At 37.9% G+C, this 25,475-nt stretch overlaps 1 protein-coding gene across 1 annotated transcript in view; it reads left to right on the forward strand.

Moving 5' to 3' along the window:
* Nucleotides 1-25,475, forward strand: part of ATF7IP (activating transcription factor 7 interacting protein) — a 58,860-nt gene that overhangs the window by 12,733 nt on the left and 20,652 nt on the right. The window contains exons 2-9 of the mRNA XM_009895225.1: nucleotides 2,837-2,923; nucleotides 7,304-7,449; nucleotides 8,610-8,747; nucleotides 10,611-10,676; nucleotides 11,347-11,420; nucleotides 11,930-12,018; nucleotides 13,394-14,032; nucleotides 15,626-15,693. Of these exons, the coding sequence (XP_009893527.1) occupies nucleotides 2,837-2,923; nucleotides 7,304-7,449; nucleotides 8,610-8,747; nucleotides 10,611-10,676; nucleotides 11,347-11,420; nucleotides 11,930-12,018; nucleotides 13,394-14,032; nucleotides 15,626-15,693 (1,307 nt within the window). The remainder of the gene's footprint in view (nucleotides 1-2,836; nucleotides 2,924-7,303; nucleotides 7,450-8,609; nucleotides 8,748-10,610; nucleotides 10,677-11,346; nucleotides 11,421-11,929; nucleotides 12,019-13,393; nucleotides 14,033-15,625; nucleotides 15,694-25,475) is intronic.

Here is a 25,475-nt window from a genome sequence, read left to right on the forward strand (position 1 = left end):
CTTCAAAAAGGGGTAATGGGAGGCTTTCAAAGAGTTGCTGTAAAAATATTTCAGCATTTGGGAAACTTTATACTGGAAATCTTAAAAGAACGTAAGTTTTGTTCATCCAATAAAAGATTAGGAGGTCTTTGCAAATGGGAGCTGAATATATGGTGGAAAGAAGTTTCTTAAATGTAGCAGACAAAAGACAAAAGTTCTGCATTTTTGATCTGCTGGATTTTGCAAACCAGATATCAGGCACACTTCTGTCCAGCAGACTTTGAAGGACCGTTTAATGGATGTTTGAGTCATCAGTTGTAATTTTTAAGTCCTTTATGGATTTTTTTCAACTAAAAATGTAGTAATAAATAACTAGAAAAGATAATATTGTGCTTTGTGTTTGAATCAATTAATACTTTTTATATAAATAGGCAGGGGGAGTTGTGGCTAAATAATAGCGTAGTTGAAGTTGGGAGGGACTTCAAGAGTTCTCTAGTCCAGTTTCCTGCTCAAAGTAGGGTAAGTTGTGAGATTAGGCAAGGAAGCTTAGAACTTTATCCAGTTAGGTCTTGAAAACTTCCACTGGTGAAGACTGGACAACCTCTCTGGGCAGTGTGTTCCACTGATTCTCTTCACGTTGGAAATGTTTTTCTTTCTATCAGTTGGGATCTCTTGTCTCTTATCCATTGCCATGCACCTTTACAATGAGTCTGTTTCCATCTTCTCAAAAGGCACCTTACAGGTATTGGAAAGCTGTTTTTAAGTCCCTATTAAGATTTATCTTCTCCATGCTGAACAAGCCCAGCTCCCTCAGCCTCTCTTAGAGGTCATGTTCTCCAGCCCCTTAGCAGTCTCTTGTTCCTTACCGAGAGATGGCATAACCAGTGCCAAGTAAAGGGCAATAACCACTTGCTATGAATGCTCTGTTTCTGTAAAAGTAGTTCAGGATGCTATGGACATCCTTTGCTGCCAGGGCATGCTGTGTTGGCTCCTGCTTTGCTTGCTGTCTATGTGAGTCCACAAAGCAGCGCTGCTCCCTAGCCATGCAGGCCCTAGCCTGTGTTATTGTAAGGGTTCTCCTTTCCCAGGTGCAGATTTGTCCTTGTTGAGTATCATAAAGCATTTGTCATCCAGTTTCTTGAGCTTGTCTAGGTCATGATGATTCCTTTAAAAATACATGAATCCATGATTTCTTCCTAAACAAAAATAGTCAAGTCCTGTCATGTTTCATGGGAAAAATCTGTATTTCTGTTTTGTAATAACTTTTGGGTAGAGTTTGATCAAAGATTCACTACTTAGAAAGGCTATGCTTAGAATCATAGAATCATCTAGGTTGGAAGGGACCTTTTAAGATCATAGAGTCCAATTGTCAACCTAACAACTGCCATAACCACCAGAAAACCATGTCCCTAGGCACCACGTCTACCTGTCGTAAATACCTCCAGGGATGGTAAATCCACCACTTCCCTGGGCAGCCTGTTCCAATGTTCAACAACTCTTTTGGTGAAGAAATTTTTCCTAATATCCAATCTAAGTGTCCCCTGGTGCAACTTGAGGCCATTTCCTCTTGTCCTGTCACTTATTACTTGGGAAAAGAGACCAACCCCCACCTCGCTATGCTTTTGTACTTTCTTGTGATTGCTGTCTGTGCACACCAGTTCTGGCCAATCTATGAGGAGAGTGTTGCAGATACAGGATTATGGAATAGTGAGAGTATGACTGTGCGGTCCAGAGTAACTTGCAAATACTATGTGCTATGAACATTACTTCTTGCATAAATTAACAAAATGAAAAATCTCATCATTTCAGTTTTTGGTTTTCTGACTCCTTCCTTTTTCTGACTTATTAGGCAACTTACTTTAAATCATTCAAATGTTCTTCATAATGGAAGTAAAAGTTAGTGTTGAGAGCATCAAGCATGTCTTCATAGCCAGAACTTTCTCAAAAAAAGCTAGTAAAATCTGCTGTAATGTCAAAATAAAAATAGGAAATTGGAGAATTGTGCAGTTCAAGATGTGCATAGCAGTGCTGAGTTGTTCTGTTACATTCTAGATGGATGTCAATGTAATCTTAAAAGTAGTAGTTATACATTGCTTCTAGCAAGCATAAGAGGTCGCATATACGGTCTGTGTGAAACATAATGGAAGTTCATGGAACATATAATAAAAGTTTTCAGGAAGTGTTAGCATTTTTCATTTTAACCTGTGTGCATTTGGGGGTGTTATTTCAGATTTGTCTTTAAGAATTTCTTAAACTGTATGTTTTTAAATGGCTAGTTTTAAAAAAATTGTGATACTTTGTATTAGGAAGAAATTTTAAATGAAAGTTCATATTTGTTAAGAAAAGAAGAATCTAGGCTTTTTGTAATACAAAGGTTATGGGTGAATTTGCAAATTGTAAATAACTAGAAGAACATAATTGTATTTTGTTACTGAAACTTTTATACTGTTTTTCCTAGGTGAAAAATCAACTAAAATAATTCACTGAGAACTTTAACTACATTAAAAATGCATAGTTTCATTTCAGAAGTAACTTTGAGGCATTCTGTTGATTTTAAAGCTAAGCAAACCTGGAAGTGAATCTTATGGTGTTGTATGGCAGTTCAAATTTTTGCTGTGAAGGTATCCTCTGATTTTTTTTTTCATGTCTGCATTCCATCTGTCTCATATTTACTTCTCTCATCTTCCCCAGTGTGTTTTTTGTAAGTATTCCAAGTTTACTAGTTGAAATGGGACTCTTATACTGACCTACAGAAGTCTCGTAAGTAACACGTGGGGTTTTTTTTCTTCTGTTTGTAGAAGAGACTTCTGTAGGTCAGTATAAGTAACACATGGGGTTTTTTTTCTTCTGTTTGTAGAAGAGGTGGAAGAGGAGAGAAGAAAGGAGAGTGAGGAGGATAAAGAAGAAGAGACGCAAAAAGAAGAGGAGAAACACACAGAGAGAAGTACGTAATGTTAAAACTATTAAGCTTCACTGGTGGCACGTGTGAGAAACAGAATTGTGGAGGTTGGAAGGGACCTTTGGAGATTATCTAGGCCATATCCCCTGCTCAAAACCAGGTCAACTAGAGCAGTTTGCTCAGAACCATGTCCTGACAGGTTTTGAGTATCTCCACAGATGGAGACTTCACAGCCCTCTAGTGTTTCACTTCCAGTGTTTGACCACCCTCACAGTAAAAAAGTTTTTAAAGTTTAAATGGAATTTCCTGTATTTCAATTTGCATCCATTTCCCTTGTCATTTCGCTGGTACTCACCAAGAGTCTTGGTCTGTCTCTTTCACTTCCACCCATCAGGTAATTTACACACTGTATAAAATCTCCTCTAACCACTTTCTCCAGTTGAATAATGCCAGCTGTGATTTCCTCATAGGACAGATGCTCCGGTCTGTAAAAGATATTGGTGGCCCTACACTTTCCAGTATGCTAACATCTTTCTTGTATTTAGAAGCCCAGAACTGGACACAAGACTCAAGGTTCAGTCTCACAGCACTGATCAGAGAGGAATAATTACCTCCCTTGACCTGCAGGTGATATTCTTCCTCAGGCAGCCAAGGATGTTGTTGGCCTTCTTTGCTGACAGGGCACATTGCTGGCTCATGTTCAACTTGATGTGCATGAAGACCACCGGGGCCTTTTCTGCAAAGCTGTTTTCCAGCCAGTCATTTCCCAGCCTGTACTAGTACATGGGTTTACTCCTACCTAAGTGTAGGACTTTTCATTTCCTTTTTTTGAACTTCATGAGGTTCCCGTTTTCCTATTTCTCCAGCTTCTCAAGGTGACTTTGAATGGCAGCATAACCATCTAGTGTAGCAATCACTTCTTCCAGTTTTGCATCATCTGCAAATTGCTGAGGGTGCCCTCTCTTCCATTATCTAGGTCGTTAATGAAGATGTTAGTGTCAGTACCAGTATCATCTACTGGTGTATGTTACTAGTGATAAGCTCCAACTGGACTTTGTGCCACTAATCACAGTTCTTGGAGCCCAACAGTTAAGCCAGTCCATTTATCTAGGCCATATATCATGAGTTTGTCTCTCAGGATGTTTTGGGTGTCAAAAGCATTACTAAAGACAAGATAAGCAACATCTGTTGCTCTCCCCTCATCCGCCAAGCCAGTCATCTCATCATAGAAGGCTATCTGGCTGATAAAGCATGATTTCCCCTCAATAAATCCATTCTGACTATTCCCCATCACCACCTTCTTCATATGTTTAGGGGTGATTTCTAGAATTACTTGCTCCGTCATGTGCCCAGGGATTGAGGTGAGGCTGACCATCCTGTAATTCCCTGCATCCTTCTTCCCCTTCTTGAAGATTAAAAGAAAGCAGATGTCACTCCTGTCCTCAGGAACCTTATGTTGTTGCCACAACCTTTCAGAAATTGAGAGTGGCCTTGCAGTCACCTCAGCCAGCTCCTTCAGCACTTGGGAGTGCATCTCTCTGGCTTGGATGGACTTAGGTATGTCCAGTTTGTTCAAATGTTAACGCAGTGCTCCACTGACAGCAAGTCTGCCTTTGCTCCAGCCTGTCCCACTGGTCTCAGGGAGCTGGCACTACTGAAGGCAAGCCTTCTCATTAAAATCTGAGGCAAAGAAGGCATTGAGTGCCTGGGCTTTTTCTGTGTCCTTTGTCACTTGCTTCCCTGCCTCATTCAGCAGGGGGGATGTATTTTTCCCTAGTTTTCCTTTTGCTGCTGGTATACTGGTAGAAGCCCTTCCTGTTGCCCTTCATGTGCCACACCAGATTCAGCTTTGAAGTGAGCTTTGGCTTTCCTAACCCCATTCCCACCCACATAGTGCCTTTATCTTTCTTATAGGTCACCTGTCGCTGGCAGATGGGGGGCCTTCACCCTCTGCAGGCAGGGAGTCAGTTGTTACTAATATCTGGTGCTATACTGTATGGCTCAGGCTTAGCCAGTTCAGATGTTTCACTGGGCACAGTTCCCAGCCCTGTATCTGCTCTGAGAGCACTGAACGAAATCTGTCATTTTGCTATACATTTGCAGCAGAGTAGGAGCTGCTGTCCTGGTGCTTCTGGACTTTGTCATCATGGGAGTCTCCATTGCCCATCTGGATAAGCTCAGGCTCTGACTGTACCTCCTCTGCTACAGCTGGGGGTTGCATTTTTTACAGCTGCAGGATCTTGGAGTATATCCAGTCAATCTGTTTCTTACCATTTCTGGTGCTGTGCCATCCCCGGACCTCCTCTCATAGCCCCTTTAACTTGGCAACACAGCTCTCCCACTAGTTTGCTCCTTCTGTAGCCAAGAAGCTCATCTTCCTCTGCCATAGCCTCAGTCAGAATGGGAGGCCATAGATAATCAAAGATTATCTATTCATAGATAGTCAAAGATTTTCAAAGCCACATCTTCCCCCAAATCAACTGTCTGGGTGGAGGCTCTGACATTACCGGGAGAGTTGTTCCAGTGGTTGCTGGAGACCATACCGTGTGGCACATCACCACCATTGCTGAGTGTAGGGACCATTCCCCTTCTGTGCACCCTGCTGTGAAAGTCCTGTGTTTGTTAGCTGCTCTCTGGGAGCTGCACTCTAGGCCCAGCAGTAATAAAGGTCTCTCCCCAGTACATGCTGAAAGGGTGTTTGAGCCTTCATCAGGAATCAGCTGGAACACAAGCACAAAGCACCCTTTGATCAAGAACAGCTGATGGAGGTCGTTAGAAGCTGCTAGAGTTTCTTAGAAATCACAGCTTCCTTCAAATGTCCTTTCCACCAGTAGCAACCACCCTGAAGCTCTTCAAAGAGAATCTAACTACAATAAACTTAGATGTAGCATCTGCTTCAGAACAAGTTACCTGAACGTTAAACATGTTCTGTTAAGTATGTTCTGTTAAATGCGTAAGCAGCTCTTGCATGTTGCAAACTACTTGTTGTACTGTTGAGTGGTTAAGCTTTTCCTAAAAAGAGTGACTGGGAGCAGGAAAGAGTTTTGTGGAAGATCCTAATAAGCTCTTAGTTACTAGTCTGGGAATAGTGTTCTAACTATTCAGATATTATTTTTTATTTTATTTTATTTCTACAAGCTTTTCTGATGGATGGAAGAAAACTGGAGATGGCCTTTTTTTTCTCTCTTCATTTTCCACTGTTTACTGTCATTCTGGGAAAAAAATGAAAAACTCGTACCTCAGACGTTTATATTGCTTGCAAATATTCAGCATTCTGCAAATGTTTATGAAGAGCCCTGGGGCCCTACAAAGCTTACCTAAAAATAAGGACCTACACTTTCACAAACTTAAAAATAACCTAGATTGTCGTGCGGATTTTAAAATACTACTTTTTAATAATTTTTAGTAAAATAGTGCATTTTAAGTGCAATTGCAAAAAAAAAAAAAATCAGAAAAACAGATCAGACTGAAACATCAGAAATCTAACCATCCCAAAATCAAACTATAAGAAATTTGTGAAGTTCGAAATGTAACTCACAGAGTGTATGTAATCCAAGTAAAGAAAAAATGGCAGTGAAAAGTAACTGTTTCTTATGCTGGTTCAGTCTCCAGTGAATCTTCATTCGTTCTGTCTTTCTATATCATACTCAGGTTTGGGGTGGAGGCGGTGGTGGCTATGGTCTTTGGTGTCTTGATGGTGGTCAAATACCGACAGTATGCTCTTGTAGCTTCCCTTCCTGAAAATTTACCTAGGTGTGTTATTTTATATGTGGATCTCTAGAGGATACAGTGCCAGGAGCTGGAGGTGTCTCTGGTTCTTTCGTGCTTGATCCCTATGATGAAAATGACTTTTATAATATAGTTTTGAGCTGGTTCTTTTGTTAGGTTTTTGCTTTCCTTCTTACCCAAGAAGTAAGAAAAAGGTTTGAATGTTTTTTCCGTCAAGGATTGGAGGTGCAGGTTAAAACTTCATGGCAGGTGGAAAAAAAGTTCATTGCTGACACAGGCAGAATATGATGAGTTTTATCTGGCTGGAATCCTGAGAAGAGGATTCCTTTTTCAGAAGAGGGTTTTGTTTTGCTTCTTAGAAGCCATGTTTAATTATAGGATGGTGCTGATAGGAGCAGGAAGAACTGGAGGCAAGTTCTGGAGAAGGGAATGCTGGTACTACAGCCATTTTGCATTTGGGGCAGTGGTTTGGCAAATCACAGCAGAACTTGCTAACAGGACAGCAATGTACAGAGACCAAAGGGATTGTTCTGCTTTGATGTCATCAAACATCTTCTTTTTCCAAAGGCATTCTTACTGGGTTTGGATGAAGAAGCTTAAACTTGGGACAAATGAAACTTGATAGTAATCATAGTATTCTGCAGATACTTGTTTTTTCAAAGGTTCCTCACAAGCGGTTGTATCTAATTGTTCCAGGTGAAGTGTCAAGGAGAAAGCGTTCCAAATCTGAGGACATGGACAGTGTTCATTCTAAACGTCGTCGATACATAGGAGAAGATTATGAAGCAGAACTCCAAGTAAAAATTACAGCCAGAAAGGATGTTGACCAGAAATTACAAAAGGTAGAATGGAGGTGCAGAGCAAAGGTGGCAAACACACCTATCACTTGTCTTACCATCTTTGAATTAGCTATCCTTTCCCACGCACTCCCTGCCCCCCCAAATACTTTCTCTTTTTTTGTGGTTGAAAATTGGACTTACTTCAAATAACAAAGGTGGCTTAATTCATATTAAGTCCCATATACCCCTGTTTTTAAGAGGAGACCAAATATAATTTGAAAACTATACTGCAAGAGTTATATTTGAAATGTATTAAATATTTAAACTCTTAAGTCTTGTGTGACTATAGGTGGAGGATCTTAGCAACAGAGGTATTTCAGTGTGGTAAAGCTTTATATGTGGTGCACTTTACTGTGTGCCTAGCTTTGAAGAAAGTCTGTCTCCAAACAGGAGTGCAATCAGCATAGCATTTTGTGGATTTTTATAGAGCTGTCAATTGCCTGATTGCACCATTGGCATGTAAAGAAACCTATGGCCTTGAAGAAAAAAAATTGTGCCCTTCTTCCATTAGTTAGTTAGCTAGTGCATTTTGTTACTTTATTAATGTTGGATGCAGAAAACTGAACCACGTTTGTTACTTGTTCATTTTTGTTTCCTAAGGAAAATTTTTGCCCTGCAATAGGTATAGGAGGGAGAAAAAAATTAAATAAGTGTATCAAGTAAACTTTGAGGAAATCAGTCTCTCTTCCATTTTTAGCTTTTCTAAGAAAAGCAACACAGGACGTTTCTGCTACGAGAAAATGCATCTTAGAAATATTTGGTGAACGTCTTTAGTTTCTGTTCTTTGAATGCCAGTGTCTATCTCAAGAACAGAAAAGTAAGGGGGAAAATTAATTTGTCTAAACACAGCACTTGAAAATACCTTCTGTTGTTAATGTTCTTTTATATGTAATAAGGTTCTATATACTTATACTGTGATTAAATTCATTTCTTAAATTAATGGCAAAGAAGGACCATTATAGATAGACGTAGAAACTTTCCTCAGTTGTACAACCTCATGCTTATTAATGACTATAGATTTATTTGATTGACAGGGCAGAGCCATTGTCATTGTTCAGTTTGTAGCAGGATACTTGTTAAGAGTTGAGAGTATTTTTATAGATGGTCTCCCAAATTCTGGGATTGCATTATTTTTCTTTTTTTTGTTAATAATAATTTTGCAGGTTATCCAGAGACTGTTAGAAGAAAAACTTACGGCTTTACAGTGTGCTGTTTTTGACAAGACTCTGGCAGACTTGAAAACCCGAATAGAGAAAGTAGAATGTAACAAGAGGCATAAAACTGTGCTTACTGAATTACAGGTGAGTGTTTGTGTGTTGAACATACTAGAGTCAAATTTAAAATAAATTCCTCAGCATCTAGTAGTTAGTCACCTGTAGCTGTCAGTAGGGAAACCATTTTGACTTCACCAAGGGAAGGGGAGGGGGGAGCAACAAATACTAATGTTGCCTTTGAGTTGCAAAATTCTAACTCCCTGCTCAGCAAGGAAAAAGCAACCAATTAATCATCAAAAAACTCCAAAGCAAATCTTCCTTCTGGCAAACTGCCTCATTAGCTGTTAGTAAATCACTTTTCCTCTCTTCTGTTCCATTTAGACATTTTTCAAATAAATGTTAACTATGAAAATATCCAGTGCCTCTGTGAAGCCAGAAATTTGCTTAAGAACAGAAAAGTGCAGGAAGGAGAGGAGAATAGCACTGAACTTTGTAGGATGTTCAAACGAAGAAACACCACATGCTACTTATTTGTGTTATTTCCACAGAAACTATATTCCAGCAAGGAAACATATAGCTAGTGCTGAATGCTGCATGCTTTCTTGCATTCTGTATAGAAGTTATGTATGTAGAGGTGACATGAGGAACATCACAAAAATAAAAGATGATTTAGTGACACATCAAGATTAAGTGACAAATAAAAGCTTATGTCATAACAAATTCAAACAATGAGGCCATTTTACTTCTAGCATAAAAAAGTGTGGAGTTTGCCAGACCAGTTTGTACTACGTAACTCTTCCCCCTCACCACCCCAGACATCTTACGTTGACTTTTTGTTAAGTGCTATCTAAGACACTTTCAGTATACTTGCTTATCGGTGTCTTTGGCCATCAACTACAGTGTCAAATTAGCAACATCGTATAAGGCTGTGAATGTGTTGATGTTAATATACTTGGAGTCTAAACTTACATGGTTTTATTATACAAGATGCTTCAAAAGATCTGTACATTGTAAAAGATAACAGAAAATGAAATATAAATCTAATTAAATGCAGACTTTAATTGTAGCCTGTCATGTTGCTTTGTAAAAATGTGGAAGAGGTGAGGTTTCTAAGTGGACCAGCTCCTTGTAGGTAAGAAGATCTGAAATCGTGGTATATGAAAGTCACTGATTTTTTAAAAACTTCCATTCTTCTAGTGCTAACCTAGTGTTTTCAGGAGTTCGTAAATAGAATTTGACTCTTCTTTCTGTGCAAGAAAAGATGAAGTACCTGCTTAGAACAAGTGGCACAGCTACTGCCTCCAAAATAAGTCAGCCATCAGAACTGCAACCTAGACAGGGTAAATTAGGATCTTGTAATGCTGAGGTAATTACAGAAGGAATGGTCACCAAATAGTATATTGAGGGAAACACAAGAAGGACAAGATGTAACAATAGTGCTTAAGAAGATAATGAACCTGACACCTGAACATCAAATAGAGTAGAACAAAGCTGACAGTAAGGTGTGTGGGGGATGTAGTGTATCAGTGAGAGGGAGAAATAGGATAAATGGGGAAAGAGTAGATAATATGAAAGGCAAAAAGGGGTGCATATTTCAATGTGGTTGGTACATAAGGCATTAAAACAGTCAAATGCTTTCAGTTGCCTTCATTCGTGGCAAATATTGTGTGAACCTCTGCAAGATGGATTCTGTTTGTGCAGTTGTGAATAGGAAGGAGAATACTTCAAGTTGTCTCTAAGTTATCTTGATTGTGATGCACGTGTGTGTCATTCTGCAGCTTTGAAGTAGTATAGTTGTACTGTATTTCAAGGAAGAATAATTTCCCCTGAAATGAAAATAGCCTTTGACTTGGTGTCTTAATTATATAATTTTTTGTTTGTATAATTTCTTTGATGGTTCTTGGGGAGGATATTTATGGGTTTGTTTGTTTTCATCTTCTTCCCATTTAGGCTAAAATTGCTAGATTGACAAAGCGGTTTGGAGCAGCCAGGGAGGACTTGAAGAAAAGACAGGAAGTAAGACCTAGATTTGTTATATTTGTTTTTCTGAATTAGCCTAAACCTTGTGTTGAAAAATAAAGAAATTTTATATGCAGAAAGATGTGATGTGGTTGTTCAGTGGTGTCTTGTTTGGTAAAGGCAGTAATACGAAAGAATAGTCCTTTAGCGTGTGTTATGTAATTCTGATTTGTACAGAAGGTTCTTTAGGCATTATTAGTGTGAAAGCACCTTAAACTGTATGTAAGTAAATCTAATTTACTCCAGTATGTACAGAGTAAATAATGGTGAATCCCAGTACCTTGATTTTGGGGGTGGAGGAGGGAGAGGAGAGGAATGGGCATAAACAACAGTATTTCTCCATGTCGAGAATGAATATTTTGGGTTAATTACAGTGAAGAAGTGGTAGCTAGAAGTCCATTAACTTTCAAGAAGAAATTTTGATTCTCATGCTATCAAAACCTGAAGGCAAGAGACTTATAAAAAGGGAAGATGTAGTAGAGGGAGGCAGGTAGAACCAAGGAGGTTTTGGGAGAGTTGTAAAACATGTCAAGTTCTTCTGCAGTGTTGGCTCTAGAAAATGTGAAATACAATGAAAGCATAAGTTTGCAAGCTGTCTTATGATTGTTTTGTTATGGCTTCTCTGTCTCTCTCTCTTTTTTTCTTTTTTTCTTTTTTTTTTTAAAAGAATGCACCAAATGCACCTCTGTCTCCAGGGAAAGCACCGAGTGACACTGGAAACACAAATAATGCAACATATCGGTAAGCAAACCCCATCACTGTGACCATGCTAAAATTTACAATAGGACAGTGGAGATATCTAATCTCATCTAATGGATAATCCCTGTACTTTCTTTTTTTAATTAAAGTGCTCTTCCTTTTCCTTCACTGCTCTTCAGTTGTAAAATTGGATTTTCTCACAAGTCTCAAATGGACAGTAGTGAATCCATTCGTAGGTAAACTGAGATGAGTGCTGTTTCAGCGGTTAAAAAATAATGAATAAAAACGGAAGTTTAATTTCAAGGAAGGGAAAATTCTTATGGTGAAAGGCAAACTTGGTGCAAGCAGTTGAAAATTTACAAATAATGCTGCATTTCTTTTTTAGTAGGGAAATATCCAAAGTTAATTTGCATGGGGGTCAGAAAATTAAATGTGTTTAGAAAATCTCATTTAAGAGAATAGCTGCAATAAGGGTTTTTCATCACTGTACTGTTCATGATTATACCTGATGTGGCTCATTGAGAAATGCTAACTGAAACTTCATCCCATAGAAATGCTGGCACAGTGAGGCAGATGCTGGAATCAAAGAGGAATGTAGGAGAGAGCACACCAGCAACTTTTCAAGCCCCTGTGAATGCAGGTAAAGAACTGCCTATGGACTATAAGCACACTTCATAAAAGTTTTATTGCTTTCCATTAAACAACTAACTAACTGAACAAAGCAAAACTGGGGTTTTGGACTTTTTTTTTCTGACATCAAAAATCGTTATTTTTTGTTCTCTACCACATTCCCGGTTTATATTTGTGTAGTGTGCTTACCAGGTAAGAGAAAAAATGTGATTATTTGGCCAGCCAGAATATGTGGGTAAATCAGATGCTTCAGCAGACTGATTGCTGGGTATGGCAGCAAAACTTGCTGTCTCTCAGCTGCTGAAAAGTGCAACGCATGACTCAGGCCTTTTTTTTTTTTTTTTTTCTTTTTTTTCTTTTTTCCCATGTGATCATGGGGTGCTGGTATCTTCCCCTCTACCTAATGGCTACAGAAGTTGAGTGGGGCTTCTGACTTCCTTTAGTTCCCCATTTCTTACAGGAATCAAGTTGAAAAATTGAATTGCCAGATTAGAATTTTATAGGGAGCATAGAATCAAAACTACCATTAATTATATTCATTGTAGTCACACCATGCTTGGTTTTAAAAGTAGTTTACCTAATATTGACTGCTGAATCTTTTCCACAGAATCACCTCATAGTAGGCATATACTAGCTTTCTGTAGTGTATTGTGCTCCTGATCTTTAGGTTTAATCCTGAAATGTTGTTGCATAAAAGCAAGTATCTTCTCTGACACATTAATCATTGGTTTCAGTAGAACCTTCTCGATGCAAGGTCCTACCTATACAAAGCAAGTTAGTCATAACTGTCTTAGTTTTTCTTTTCTTGTGTTTTCTGAAGTACAAGTTGTTGTACCATTTCTGTAATGCGTGTTTAAAAATGCTATATTTCACGTGTTTTCAGCAGTTAAATCTTGGATCTTTTTGCAAGCCTGTTTGTCTCATAGTATATCCTATTTTTTTGTCATTTATATATAGTTCTTTCAAACAGAAATACAGTATTGACTGTATCTTCATATCTTCAACTAGGCTATTGAATATCAGAGTGTACAACAAAAGAAGAGTATCTATACCTTTCGTTGAAAAAAAAATTTAATCATACACCACATTTTTCATACAAACATAGTATGGTTTGGGCTGAAAGGGACCTTTAAAGATCATCTAGTCCAACCCCCCTGCTATGGGCCAGGATCTTTCACTAGATCAGGTTACTCAAAGCCCTGTCCAGCCTGACTTTGAACACTTGGAATGATAGGGCATTCAGAATTTCTCCAGACAACCTGTTCCGCTAAGTCACTGCCCTCATCGTAAATCGTTTCCATTTGTTGTGTTGGAGTGAAACTTCCCACTTGGTTCAAATACTTAGTTTTCTGTTGGGGTTTTTTTGTTTGTTTTTTTTGGTGTAGTGCCAGCTTCCAGTCTTGCTGCTTCTGCAACAATTGTCAGCGGACATCCTAAGCCTCAGACTCCAGTGACCTCCACCAGCTCTTTGACAACAACAGTTCTTCCCGCAGCTAACGCAGCTACAGTTGTAGGCACTAACCAAGTGCCCAGTGGCAGCACTCAGTCGGTGTCTGTCTCATTGCAGTCTTTGCCTGTAATCTTGCATGTACCTGTTGCGGTGTCATCCCAGCCTCAGCTCCTGCAAGGCCACACAGGGACTCTGGTAACCAACCAACAGTCAGGCAACGTTGAATTTATATCCGTACAAAGCTCATCTACAGTTGGTAGCCTTACCAAAACTACAGTGTCTTTGGCATCAGCTAACCCAACTAAACCAAATAACAGCCCATCTGTGCCCAGTCCTGGTATTCAAAGGAACTCTCCAGCCAGTGCTGCATCAATAGGCACAACATTGGCAGTACAGGCTGTTTCTACTGCACATCCTGTTGCCCAGGCCACAAGGACTTCTTTGCCCGCAGTGGGTGCTTCAGGACTTTATAATGCTACCAGCAGTCGAGCTCCCCTACAGATGAAGATTCCCCTCTCTGCATTTAGTAGTACAGCTCCTATTGAACCACCCACCATTACAGCGCCCAGAGTTGGTAAGTTATGCTTAAATGTTGACACCGGGAAAGGAAAATAGTTGTCAAAGGGAAATGCAAAACTCCACTCCTGTGGGAATTTGTATATTAGTGTATTTTATTGAGGTGTTCCTTCTTGGTTGCCTGTCCTTTGAAATTGTCAAGATCAAAATAATCTGTCATAGATGTGTTTTAGCCATTGTTGAAAATTGTCTCTCCTTAGAAGGACCCAGTAGTGTGGCTCTGTAAGCTTTGTTTTATTTAGAACTTGATTTATATCATTCCTAGCATGAAAGCAGAAACTCCTGTTCTACTATTAACAACTTGGTACGTTATTTTTAATACAGCCTCTCAAAATAATCTGGCTGCCTTTCTAAGCAAAGACACGCTGAAAGGAAAGTACAATCATTAAGTTAATTTTCACAACACTTTAAAGTAAATAAAATGGGGGTAAAAACACAATACTAACCTAGTTCCAAAGAAGTACATTTATTGTATTTAATATGAAGTCTCTGAACACAACGAATGTTCAAATGTGGTATCTCGATTGGTTACTTTGAAATACTTTCTCCATCTTTGGCCATGCCACGATGATTCTCTGCACTTCTGATTTTACATACCTTGAAATTTTTTTTCTAAGAGGTCCTCAAGATTTCTACGCGAGTTGGAATTATAGCAAGTTTCTCATTGGCAGAATATAATGTTAAAATTAACTCAGGCAAAGCTTGACATCAGAACTAGTTTTATTTCATTTTCTCATCTCTAAGTTACCTGTGTTAAAATATATCTTACATAGAGTTGGACAGTTATGTTTTGTATTGACTTTTAGCTCTAAAGCTGATACAATGATTTGATACAACGTAAAAGATCAGGCACAGTGACCAAAGGAAGGGCCTACGTGTCCACAAATGTCTCATTTTCTGCAGTTCACATAACCTTAGTGTATACCCTAGTAGTTTTCTCACCAGAATAAAGCACTGCTTTGAGCCAGCACAGTTGCTAAGAGGCTGTGGTTAAAATGAAAAGGAATGAGAAAGGAGAAATTGAATTTAAACATTTACATCAAATACTCAAGCAAATCCTGCTTAAGTTGCTAGTGTAGGTAGATGTTTGGCTGAGCTAATAAAGCTACTCAGTGTCCCTGCACAGATCATCTCAGTTATGTATTTTGAAGTCTGTTTAACCATCCTTTGTTCAGTCAAATTTTTGCACAAAAATGGGGAATAATGGTAATTTTTTTTTCAGTTTAATATCTTGTTCGTTTACATACAGAGGGCGGAGAGGTTGGAGTTATGCTTTGTCCCCAGATAAGTGAAGGAATTGTTCATAAAATATTTTTAATACACTGTCAGACTTCCAAGGAAGGGAACATGTACTGCTTCTAGTCTGGAAAGTGCTGTTTTGCTTTTCTGTATCTTCTGTTCCCTCTGAAAAATGGTAGTAATCAAGCTTGAATATTTATAATTGAAAATTAGGGCTAAAAAATGTTAAATGTGCCACATACTGAATGTTTAGTATCAAACAATTTTGAATATTGCCTCCAAATTTGTGTAGTGGATAGCAGTATTTAGTACTGATTAGGTACTGCAAATGAACAATTTTTTGACCCCTCAGAAAACCAGACAAGCAGGCCATCAACAGATACTTCGGCAAACAAGCGAACTGCTGAGGGAACAACACAGGTAGGTTGTTGATTATGTTCCTATATAAAATTCTAAAGTTACAATCCACAGGAGAAAAGTTCTTTACCTTTTGCTCATAATGAAACAATTTTAGTTTCTTTTGTGTGCCATCCTTTCTAGTTTCTGTCCGTTTGTATTTTTCTTCTTCTGATCCAGTGTATTACTTGGAGCATGAGCTTCTGATAATCTTTTCAGAAGTTTTCTGATGGGGTTTGTGTAAATAGATGAGTTAGTAATTCAGGCACACACTAAAAACTTGTCTGATACAGCAGAGCTAACGTACAAAAGAAAACCCTGCCCAGTTTTCATCTGAAGGGCTTGAACTTAAAGCTACAAATATTTTGTAGAATTGTTGCAGCTCTCTCATTTCCACGCTAAACCAGAAGTTAATAAGAATCAGGGTTCTAATATTTCATCACCATATGTCATAGAAAAAAAAAAAAGAAAAAAAGGAAAAGAAACTTTCTTCAGGAACAACTACTTCATTATAAACTTGCATTATAAACTTCTGGATTCCTCGTCTCAGATTTGTTGACATCTCTTTGTAATTTAAAGGTTGACGTTAAGCTATTTAAAATTATTCATAATTAATTTTATTATTTCTGCATACAGATATTTCACAAAGCACCTCATAGTTACAGTGCTGTTAACTGGAAGTTGTTTTCTTAAGGAGTATAAAATTAATTTCTTCTAGCCAACATTCCCACATTTAGTAGTGTTTCAAGGTACGGTTAAATCTGAATTGTGTTTCAAAGCAAGAAGAAAATATACTGGACAAGATTCTTGTTTTCACCTGTCACAGAAATAGTCTGGCAAAGATAACCAGTATTATAAGAGTATAAACTGTGCCTCACTCTACCTTTTTATTAAGGCATTTCATAAAGAATGGTTGTTTGGAACTTCATTTTTCAAAGATACCTGTGGATTATAGCTATTAAAAACATTTGTCAGTACTTGATATGTAGAAAATTCAGTACCAGAATGGATAACAGATATACGGTTTAAAGATTTAATTTTCAATATAAGCTGTGTATTTTGGCATTTTTCTTCTTCAGTAGAGCCTGAAACCCGGAAAAGATGTTGGAAAAACAGATTGTGTGTGCTAGTGGTATTTAGCAATGGAAGGTGAGCAAGGAGGGAAGAAGTAAGACACATGATGCTTTCCGGTTTTCAGTCTTCTGTTATAGTGTATGTTTCTAGGTTTGCTTTCAGCCAAATCAGTTAAAGCATGTGTAATGCCATGGTTAATAAAGAAGAACCTGATGCATTTTAATTGGCTAGTGAGGTATGGAATTGACATGCCGTATCATTTGAAAAATCCAGTTAATGCCACCTGCTTTTTGTTATGTAAAATCCAAAATATTATGTATTACTCCGCACTTCACAGCTCTCAGAACAAAAAGTAGTTCGCTGTGTGCCGTATACCTGTGGCATATTTGATGGTACAACTTTGATCAATTGTTTCGAAAAGCAGTTGAAACAGGAAGAGACTTCATCAGAAAATAAAGAAGCGGTAGAAGCAGCACAGACGAATTTTAACTTCCCCGAGGATGTCCTCTTTGGCTTGGAGGAAGAGGAAGAGGATGCTAAGAGCATCAAAAACACCCACAAGCAGACTGGCTGGGCAGCTAACCTATTAAAACAATGGTTGGCCAAAAATGGCAAGGATCCTAGCTTTGAATTGGTCCCAGTAAGTGAACTCAATGATATCTTAAGAGAGTTTTATTACACAGTAAGGAATCATGATGGAAACACCTACAGTGTGGCAAGCTACAAGTCAATGCGTGCTGGCTTAAACCGGCATCTCAAAATGCCACCTTATAATCGTCAGATTTGCTTAATGAAGGACAAAGAGTTTGCTAGTGCAAACATGGTATTTGTGAGCGTGCTGAAGATGCTGCGCATGCAGGGGAAGGATGAGACTCACCACCATCCTCCTATAGCTGCTGAGGACTTGCGTAAGATTAAACAGTCTGGCGTGCTGGGATTGCACAGTCCACTGGCGCTTGTCAACAAGGTGTGGTTTGATTTGCAGTTGCATTTTGCCAAACGAGGGAGGGAAATTTTAAGAGATCTGGCTCCAGATGCTTTTGTTGTTGAGAAGGACAAGAACGGGCGTCGATATGCTATGTTTAGGTATCCTGGCAAAGGAAAAAATGGAGAAGATCCTCATAAAATGGGTAAAATGTATGACATGCCAGGGGACCCAAACTGTCCTGTTTTTTCCTTGGAGCTTTATTTGTCTAAGTTGCCTCCAGAACCCCCTGCCTTTTACCTGCATCCTTTAAAGCTAACGTCAGAGCAAATGCAAGAACAGCCTGTCTGGTACAAAAGAGAACCGATGGGTGTGAACTACTTAGGTACCATGATGCCCAGGATAAGTGTGGCAGCCAGGCTGTCTCAACGATATACCAATCATTCTCTCCGAACTACCACCATCCAGCTACTGTGTGAAGCAGGACTGGGGCCTAGAGAAATAATGGCAGTGACAGGCCATCGCTCCGAGTCTGCTATTAGACACTACTGGGGAGCAGCGGAAGTTCGCTACAGGGCTTGGTCAGATATAATGGAGAATAACTCCCCCAATTATCTATATAGCAAGATCCCAAATGAAGTGATAAAAGAATCGCTATCCGGTGCCTCCACCTCTTCTATAAACCATGTTGTTCTAGAACAAAGCAAAGTTTTATTCCCTAAGAAATCTGTGGTGCCACCTGACACCAATTCTGTGACTTTAGTCCCTGAGGGACACCTGGCTCTGAATTCCAAAAGCCCTGTCTTGTTGAACCACAGTTCTTCCAAGGTGTTTCTCCCCAAGAACATGGCCAGTGGGAACCTAACTGCCAGTCCCCTTCAAGGCTGTTGTAACAAACCTGTCTTTATAAAGCGTGTGATAAAACAAGAACCAATGACTTGATGCTTCTGTAATGGAACTGATTTCAAATGAATTGCTAAAATGGAAGAATTATCGGATTTGTTTTTTCACTTGGTCTACTAACAAAGTTTCTTATGGTCTAGTTCAGCAAGAAGTATCCTGTTCACACTCCTGAAGTGAGCTATGGAACAGAAACTTAAACAGAGCAGGGCTTGGAGTTTGTATGACTTTCTGTGGCAGCTGGGACTCTTAAGTGCTGAGCAGAGCTATTTTAAAAAATGAAAGGGAGTTATTGATTTCCACTTAGCTGAAGAGCTAGGCTTTCTTCACTAAGTGCATGGCTTTTATATTTTGTGAAGAGTGTATTTATTATACCATTTTGTGCCTGCTGGCACTAATGTAGCATCTTACAAATCAAATACTTGATTACTGAAGAGCATGGAGAAAGTAGAAGCTGAATGAAATAGACACAGATACACTACAAATATATACATATGCATGAAAACACCTGGAATTGCTAGACCGCTGTCACCCTCTCTGTTCAAACATCAGACCTACAAGAGGATTGTGCCTTTTTTTTTTTTTTTTAATTCTTCTGAATTTATTATTTTTGTGAGCTACAGATTTGTATTGCAGGTCTTTCCTTTTCTGAATTAATATTTCTGTTCTCCAAAGGCACTATTTGATACAAATTATATTAAAATTAGGATCTCTTCAGTTGTGCATGAAATGGGGAAAACATTCTCAAAAGAGCTGAGAACAGGTTTGTTGCTTAAAAGGCAAGTAATTAGAGTTGAAGTGTTGTCTCTGTACGTGCTTATCTCCTGAGAGGCTTTTTTGTATTTCCTCTCACCTACCCTTTCCATTACATTTCACGTTGTCTTTGCACTGAAGTCAGTATAGTCTTTGTCAGTATAGTATGATTCACAAGAAGCACATCCTGTTCTTCCTCACCAGACCCTAACCAAGTGTTATTTTGGGTTTTAACTTCTTTAGATTAGTTATTATAGTAAACTGAGCCTATCATTACATTTTCCATAGGAGATTTTTACAGGTTAGAAAGTCTCAGGATAGCGGATGTGAATTTTGTCAGAGAAATGAAATTATAGTTAAAAGGCTGTTTGAAGAAAAATTACAAATTAGGAGGGCTAGTCATAGTTCATTTTTAATGAATTACACTTGAGAATCTAACTCATGGTTTTCCTCTGCTATTCTGTGCCATGATTTCCACCAGAGATTCTGACAAATAGAGAGATATTCCTGTAAATAAAAATAGGTAAACTGGTCATCAGATCACAAATTATGGTAGGTCCACTTTGGAAGAAGGAACAGTGTAGCATTTAAAACTGTTTTCCATTGACTGAATGAAATAAAAATGGCTTCGTCCTTTTGAAATGCATGTATATACATGTGTACACACACGCGCACCCTCCCCCATGGTTTATCACACTAAGGACTTCACTGGAAGTGTTTGTCGCTCAACAGCGGACAAAATAGAGAAAAATCCCAGCTGAAATAATAAATTGACCATGATAAACTCTTAAGTCTGTGGAGAACTTCCTTGGTGGGAAAGGCTTTCAAATGTTGAATGAGATTTATCACTTTGTTATAGTCTGAACAGAGGACTTGCTGCCTGAACCTTGGAGTTTTTATGTTGGCTGATAATGTTCACCTTTGTGGCCTTGGGTAGGTTATTCATACTTACTGCATCAAATTTCTGAAGTGTAAGACCAGCATAGTGTTCCATTTTCTGATGGATCATGTTAAAGATTAAAAAGTTTTGAAAGTGCTATATTCATCTTACTGTATTTACAGTCACTTTTATTTGCTGTTAGAATGATTGAGGTAGTTGATCAGATACAATCATTAATGTAAAAATTACTTCTGCACAATCCTACACTTCCTTAGTTGCCGCATTAACTTACAACATCAATGACTAGAGGAAGGAAGTCATGGATCCAGGACTTTAATTTTGTCAAGCCTAGAGTAAATCAAATGGAAATGGTAGAGAAAGTAATCCTTTCTCATGGCTAGAAAGAAGAAAAATTGAAAAAAACTAAGCGCAAACAGTTCTCAAAATATAGGAGAACTGTGCAGTAACTTATTCTAGGATATTTTAGAGTAACATAGACTTCCAAATTTTAGGGATTCATAGAATTCATAATTCAGCCAGACTGGCAAATCTGGTTTTTTTTTATGAAGAGATTTAGTCTAAACTTTCACCAAGACGTGTATGGTGTTTTGGTTTTTTTTCCAAAAAAAAATCCTGACTGTCTGAGGTAGTTGTTTGTTCCAGCATATTGGCATCGAACATTTATCCCACAGAAACAAGAAAAGTATGTAGCCAGGAGATGGTTCTTTTTTGTTCCCTCTTGCTGCATACTGTGGTCATACTGACCACATGCCCTGCTCTGGTCCTAATTGCATCTTGTTAACTTACTGTAACAGCATATTGCTGATTGTTTCATTCCTTAACATAAATCTAGTTGGTGATACAAAGTGAAAAAGGGACTCTTTTGGCCAATCTGGGTCTGTGTCTGGTTCCTTTTAATTATGATTAAGGTTCTAACTTGACTTCCATTCTGTTGGCTCATAATTGGTTATTTTTGGCTTCTCATTCGTGAAATTCTACTTCTGTTGGCACCAACTATACACTGTCCTCTTACTACCTTCAGTTTGAACCTGATACTTCAAAGCTACTGACTGCAGTATTACTAGCTTTTTATTTTTGTATGGGAGAAATTTTTTTTGAAAATGAGAAATAGCATTCCTGGTTTGGGTTGGAAGTATTATTGCTTCACAGGAACCAGAGTCAGTGTTCACTAAGCTTTCTGCTAATATTTGAATTAATTCTAATAATAGTAATTCATATTTCTAACCTTCCAGAAAAATCTTTCTCCCGTTCCCCCTCCCACCCAAAGTGTTAAATGAATCTTTTCTACATGTATTTCCTTTCTAGAAAAGCTGTAGTAGGCAAACAGAATGGGTGTTTTCCTGCTTTTGTAAAGTGAACTTTGGCTGTGTGTACAGTAATATGGGCAGCAGGGGGTCTTTTTTTTTATTTTTTTTTATAAAACTGTGAGATAAAATTTCAAGTCAATCCTGTTCATTACAGTACAGGTTACGCTGTGTCAACATCATAAATTCTATCAAAATGGACATGAATTGGACTCCTCAGTGGCAGTATCAGCAGAGAACCTCAAACAGCAGGATAACTGAGTTTCTTTTTTCTTTTTTTTTCGTTTCTATTATATTTTCATTATAGGGGAAGCATGTTGGTGAACCAACAGTTAAGTACAGTTTGTTCATCTAAACTTAAATTTAGACTTCTGCTGTAAAGTTAATACATAATTGTTAATAATAATTTAAAATTCACGTAAAAAAATAATATAACAAATATAGTTTGAAAGAAATTTATCATCTGTCACTCTTGAATTTTCTAATTAGAATTTTCCCTAAAATAAGAATATTTCATTTCAGTTGCAAAAAAACAGCACTTAGCCATAACCAAGTCAACCAAACTGATTTTTTAAATAATAGCTGCCATGTCATTGATTAAGTACGGTTTCCCGTGATGGAGATGACTCTGAAAACAGTGAGGAATGACTGGAACCTTATATAATACGTCCATATATTTAGTTTTGCATCTCATTTTCATAATGAAGCTTTAGTACTGGTGCTGTGAATCTAGAACTTGTGTTTCCTGTGCCTTTTCCTGGTAAGTTTGGAAATCTCTGCTGTTACTTCAAGGAGTAACCTAATTACTTTTTATTTTTATTAAGTTGGCACAGTGTCTTACAGTATGTTAAATTTTTTTATTCTTTTATTGCTATTTAAATAATTTATCCCTACTGTAATGTACTGTGACCTACGCTGTGGAAGATCTAGAAGGTAAATATTCTTCACCATATGCACTTTCTCTGTGCCCCCTGAAGAGTCCCATTGTGCATAGTGTCAAATACTTCAAGGCATTGGAAGGATGCTTTGAAATGTAACGTGTTCTTGGCTTTGTTATGTTTTTAGTGTGGTACATCTCTTTTTGGTTGTCCTGAACTGTACAGCTTCTTGTTAGTTGCATACTGTTGAGGTCAGTATAGTCAAAGTTTTCATTACGCAGCTTGGAACTATGATTTTGCTGTATGACTGCTACTCCTTTTTCAGCCTTCCTCTGCTCCTTGCTCCAAAAGGAATGGCCACAGGGATGTGGGAGGGAGCATCTTACTATGTTCGTATTAGTCTCTCAACTTCCATTTTTTCCTGCATACACAGAAATTCAAGGTTTCTTATTCAGTCCCAGTCATTTTACCAACAGCTGATCCAGTGCCTCAGGTCCTAGAATTGCGTTTCTGAAGACATGACAAGCACTTTTAATGTATGGGGTAAATATTGTTGTTATGAAGGCAAAGGCATTTTTAATTATATACCAAATGTTTAGAATGGTTTTTAAGTATTTTATTATGAATCCCAGTTATAGATACAGGATTTATATATATTATATATAATATATAAATATAGCTATGGTATACTGAGGGAATCCGTGAAAGCAGTTTTTATTACATTGTGACATAAAATAACAGTGAACAAATTTGAATGGAGTTGGATGTGTTAAAAGTGGCTGGCATAAAGTCAGTCTGTTCAAGAATGATTATGTTATGCTTATTAAAACACCAGGTCAGGTGAATAGTCTTTTCTTCCCTGTTCCCCACTGCAGGTGCACCTTATCCTCTTACAGAGTAAATCTTTTTTCAGTCTAAATTTCATCTGTGCATTTCACCTTTTCATCTAATACTGGGGTTTTGTTCTGTTTGGGTTGTTTTTTTTTTTAAATCCACCAGTGTCCCATCCATTTCCCATTGTTTCTGACATGCCTTGATTTGTTTGGTTGAACTACAGTTTAATTTAAGCTATTTTGCTGCCTATGGGAAATTCATCTGGTAAAATGTTAATGAAGTACATTTGTAACGCCTATCCCTTTATTTTGCAATGTGTAACAAACTTTGTGAATGTCTGTTGGGAAACAATGTGAACAAAGTGGATATGTCAGCTTACGATTTATAAGCAGCTCTTAATTCTATATTGTTGAAGGATTATGAATATGTTTCCTTGCATTTCATGGTTTTGTCACTGAAAATAAACGTGCATAATTATATATGTAAAACGGGATATTTGATTTTTGTCTCTGACCCTGGGGTTATGTTTGTGCTGTTTAAAATGCCGCTAGCTCTCATCTGTGAGGTGGAACCTTTACCTGAGACTAATTAAAAATCTAAATGATAAAGATGTTAGTAGGAGGACAGTTTAAAAGTCATATGTGAATGGATGCACTTGAATTTTGTTCCTTACAACAACCACTCAATTTAGCTACATGACATCCTGGTGGAAATTTTTCAGATAACTTTTTTAATTCTTTTTTTTTAAGTGGTTTGTCTTTCCCTGAGACCATATCTGTGTTACCTAAACCACCCTCCATTACCGAGAGCAGCTTTCAATAAGTAAATATGCTTGTGTTTTGCAGGCTCCAATTTGTCATTCTGGGCCAAAAAACTGAGAGAATTATTAAAACAATCTAACTGACTGTCTTATTACACCATACATGGATAATAGCTTTTAAAAGCTGCATGAAACTAGTATGAAATGTACTGCAAATAAAATCTATTTACTAAGATGGTCTTCCATCATCCAAGATGGCCATCCCACATAATACTGATGGGAAACTTTCAGTGGGCTCTGGGGAAATAAGGTAGATGTTTCACCTTAAAAGAGTAAGAACCAGTAAAAAGACGTGTGTGTGTGCATGCGTGAATGTATATGTTTATTATATACCCTTTTAAGTGTTTGATTAAGGAAAAAAAAAATCACAGCAGTAGGGAAATACTTTAGGCATTGTGTCAAGTGGTCTTTTATGGCTTTTAGTTGGAATTATGATTGCTAGTGCCTAAAAACAGCATTTCTGGCAACCAGTCTCTCAGACAGCCTTTCTTGATTTATGATTCTGATTAACAGGGGTAGCAGAACCAATGTCTACTCTTTGCACCAGAGAAATGAGAGGGTATATAATACACAGGGGTTACTAAGACTGGTTATTCATTTTTTCCATGTTTGCATTGTTCTTGTTCTGTAGGAAGTGTTGCACAATTAAGAGTAAGGGGAACACAGCGATCTTGTAAATGCAATACGTAAAATGTCTGTTAATAGTGTCTGAGTATTACACAGGTATGCAACCACACACTATCAAAACATGTATTGCAGCCCTGTGAAATTTTGTTTGTGCAAACTGTGATCTCGGTAAAATGTTGACCTTATTGCATTATCATTTTCATTTTTATCTTGGTAAGAGATTACAAATAGATTTGGTACCTGGTCAAATAAATTTTCATAACAGCTTTTGCAAGGCTGGAATAATTACTTCAGTTTTGTGGGAGTTACTGCATTGGAAAAAATAACTGCTAAGGAGTTACAAGTCTGACATTGAAGGAGTTAGTGACTGAAATATGCTCAAAAATGTATTAAACAAAATAATTTCCACAGCTGCTTAGACTTGTGTTTGAAATCTGTAGTTTTGCATGTGGATGACTAAAAACGTAATATGGGCGTTATAGTATAGACAAACACTGTATCACAACGCTCCCCAGACACACCCCATTCCCAGAACATATTCTTAGCATCACTACCCATCATTTAAGATTGATTTTTTGCTATTATATAACGCCTTGGTGCGTCACGTGTGATTGTGGTGGTGGTATGCTTCATGTATTGTCTGTTTTACAACCCCCAGAATTTTTTCTGTTTTGTTACTGTAGAAACGGTTACTAATAAAACTGTCTGCGCTGTGTCAGTGTACCACACGTAACCTTCAGAATTTTGATCTTTACTACCCTGGAATTAATTTTTATTTTGCACTGTATTT

Source organism: Charadrius vociferus, unplaced genomic scaffold, assembly GCF_000708025.1.
Source record: "Charadrius vociferus isolate BGI_N301 unplaced genomic scaffold, ASM70802v2 scaffold251, whole genome shotgun sequence".
NCBI lineage: Eukaryota > Metazoa > Chordata > Aves > Charadriiformes > Charadriidae > Charadrius > Charadrius vociferus.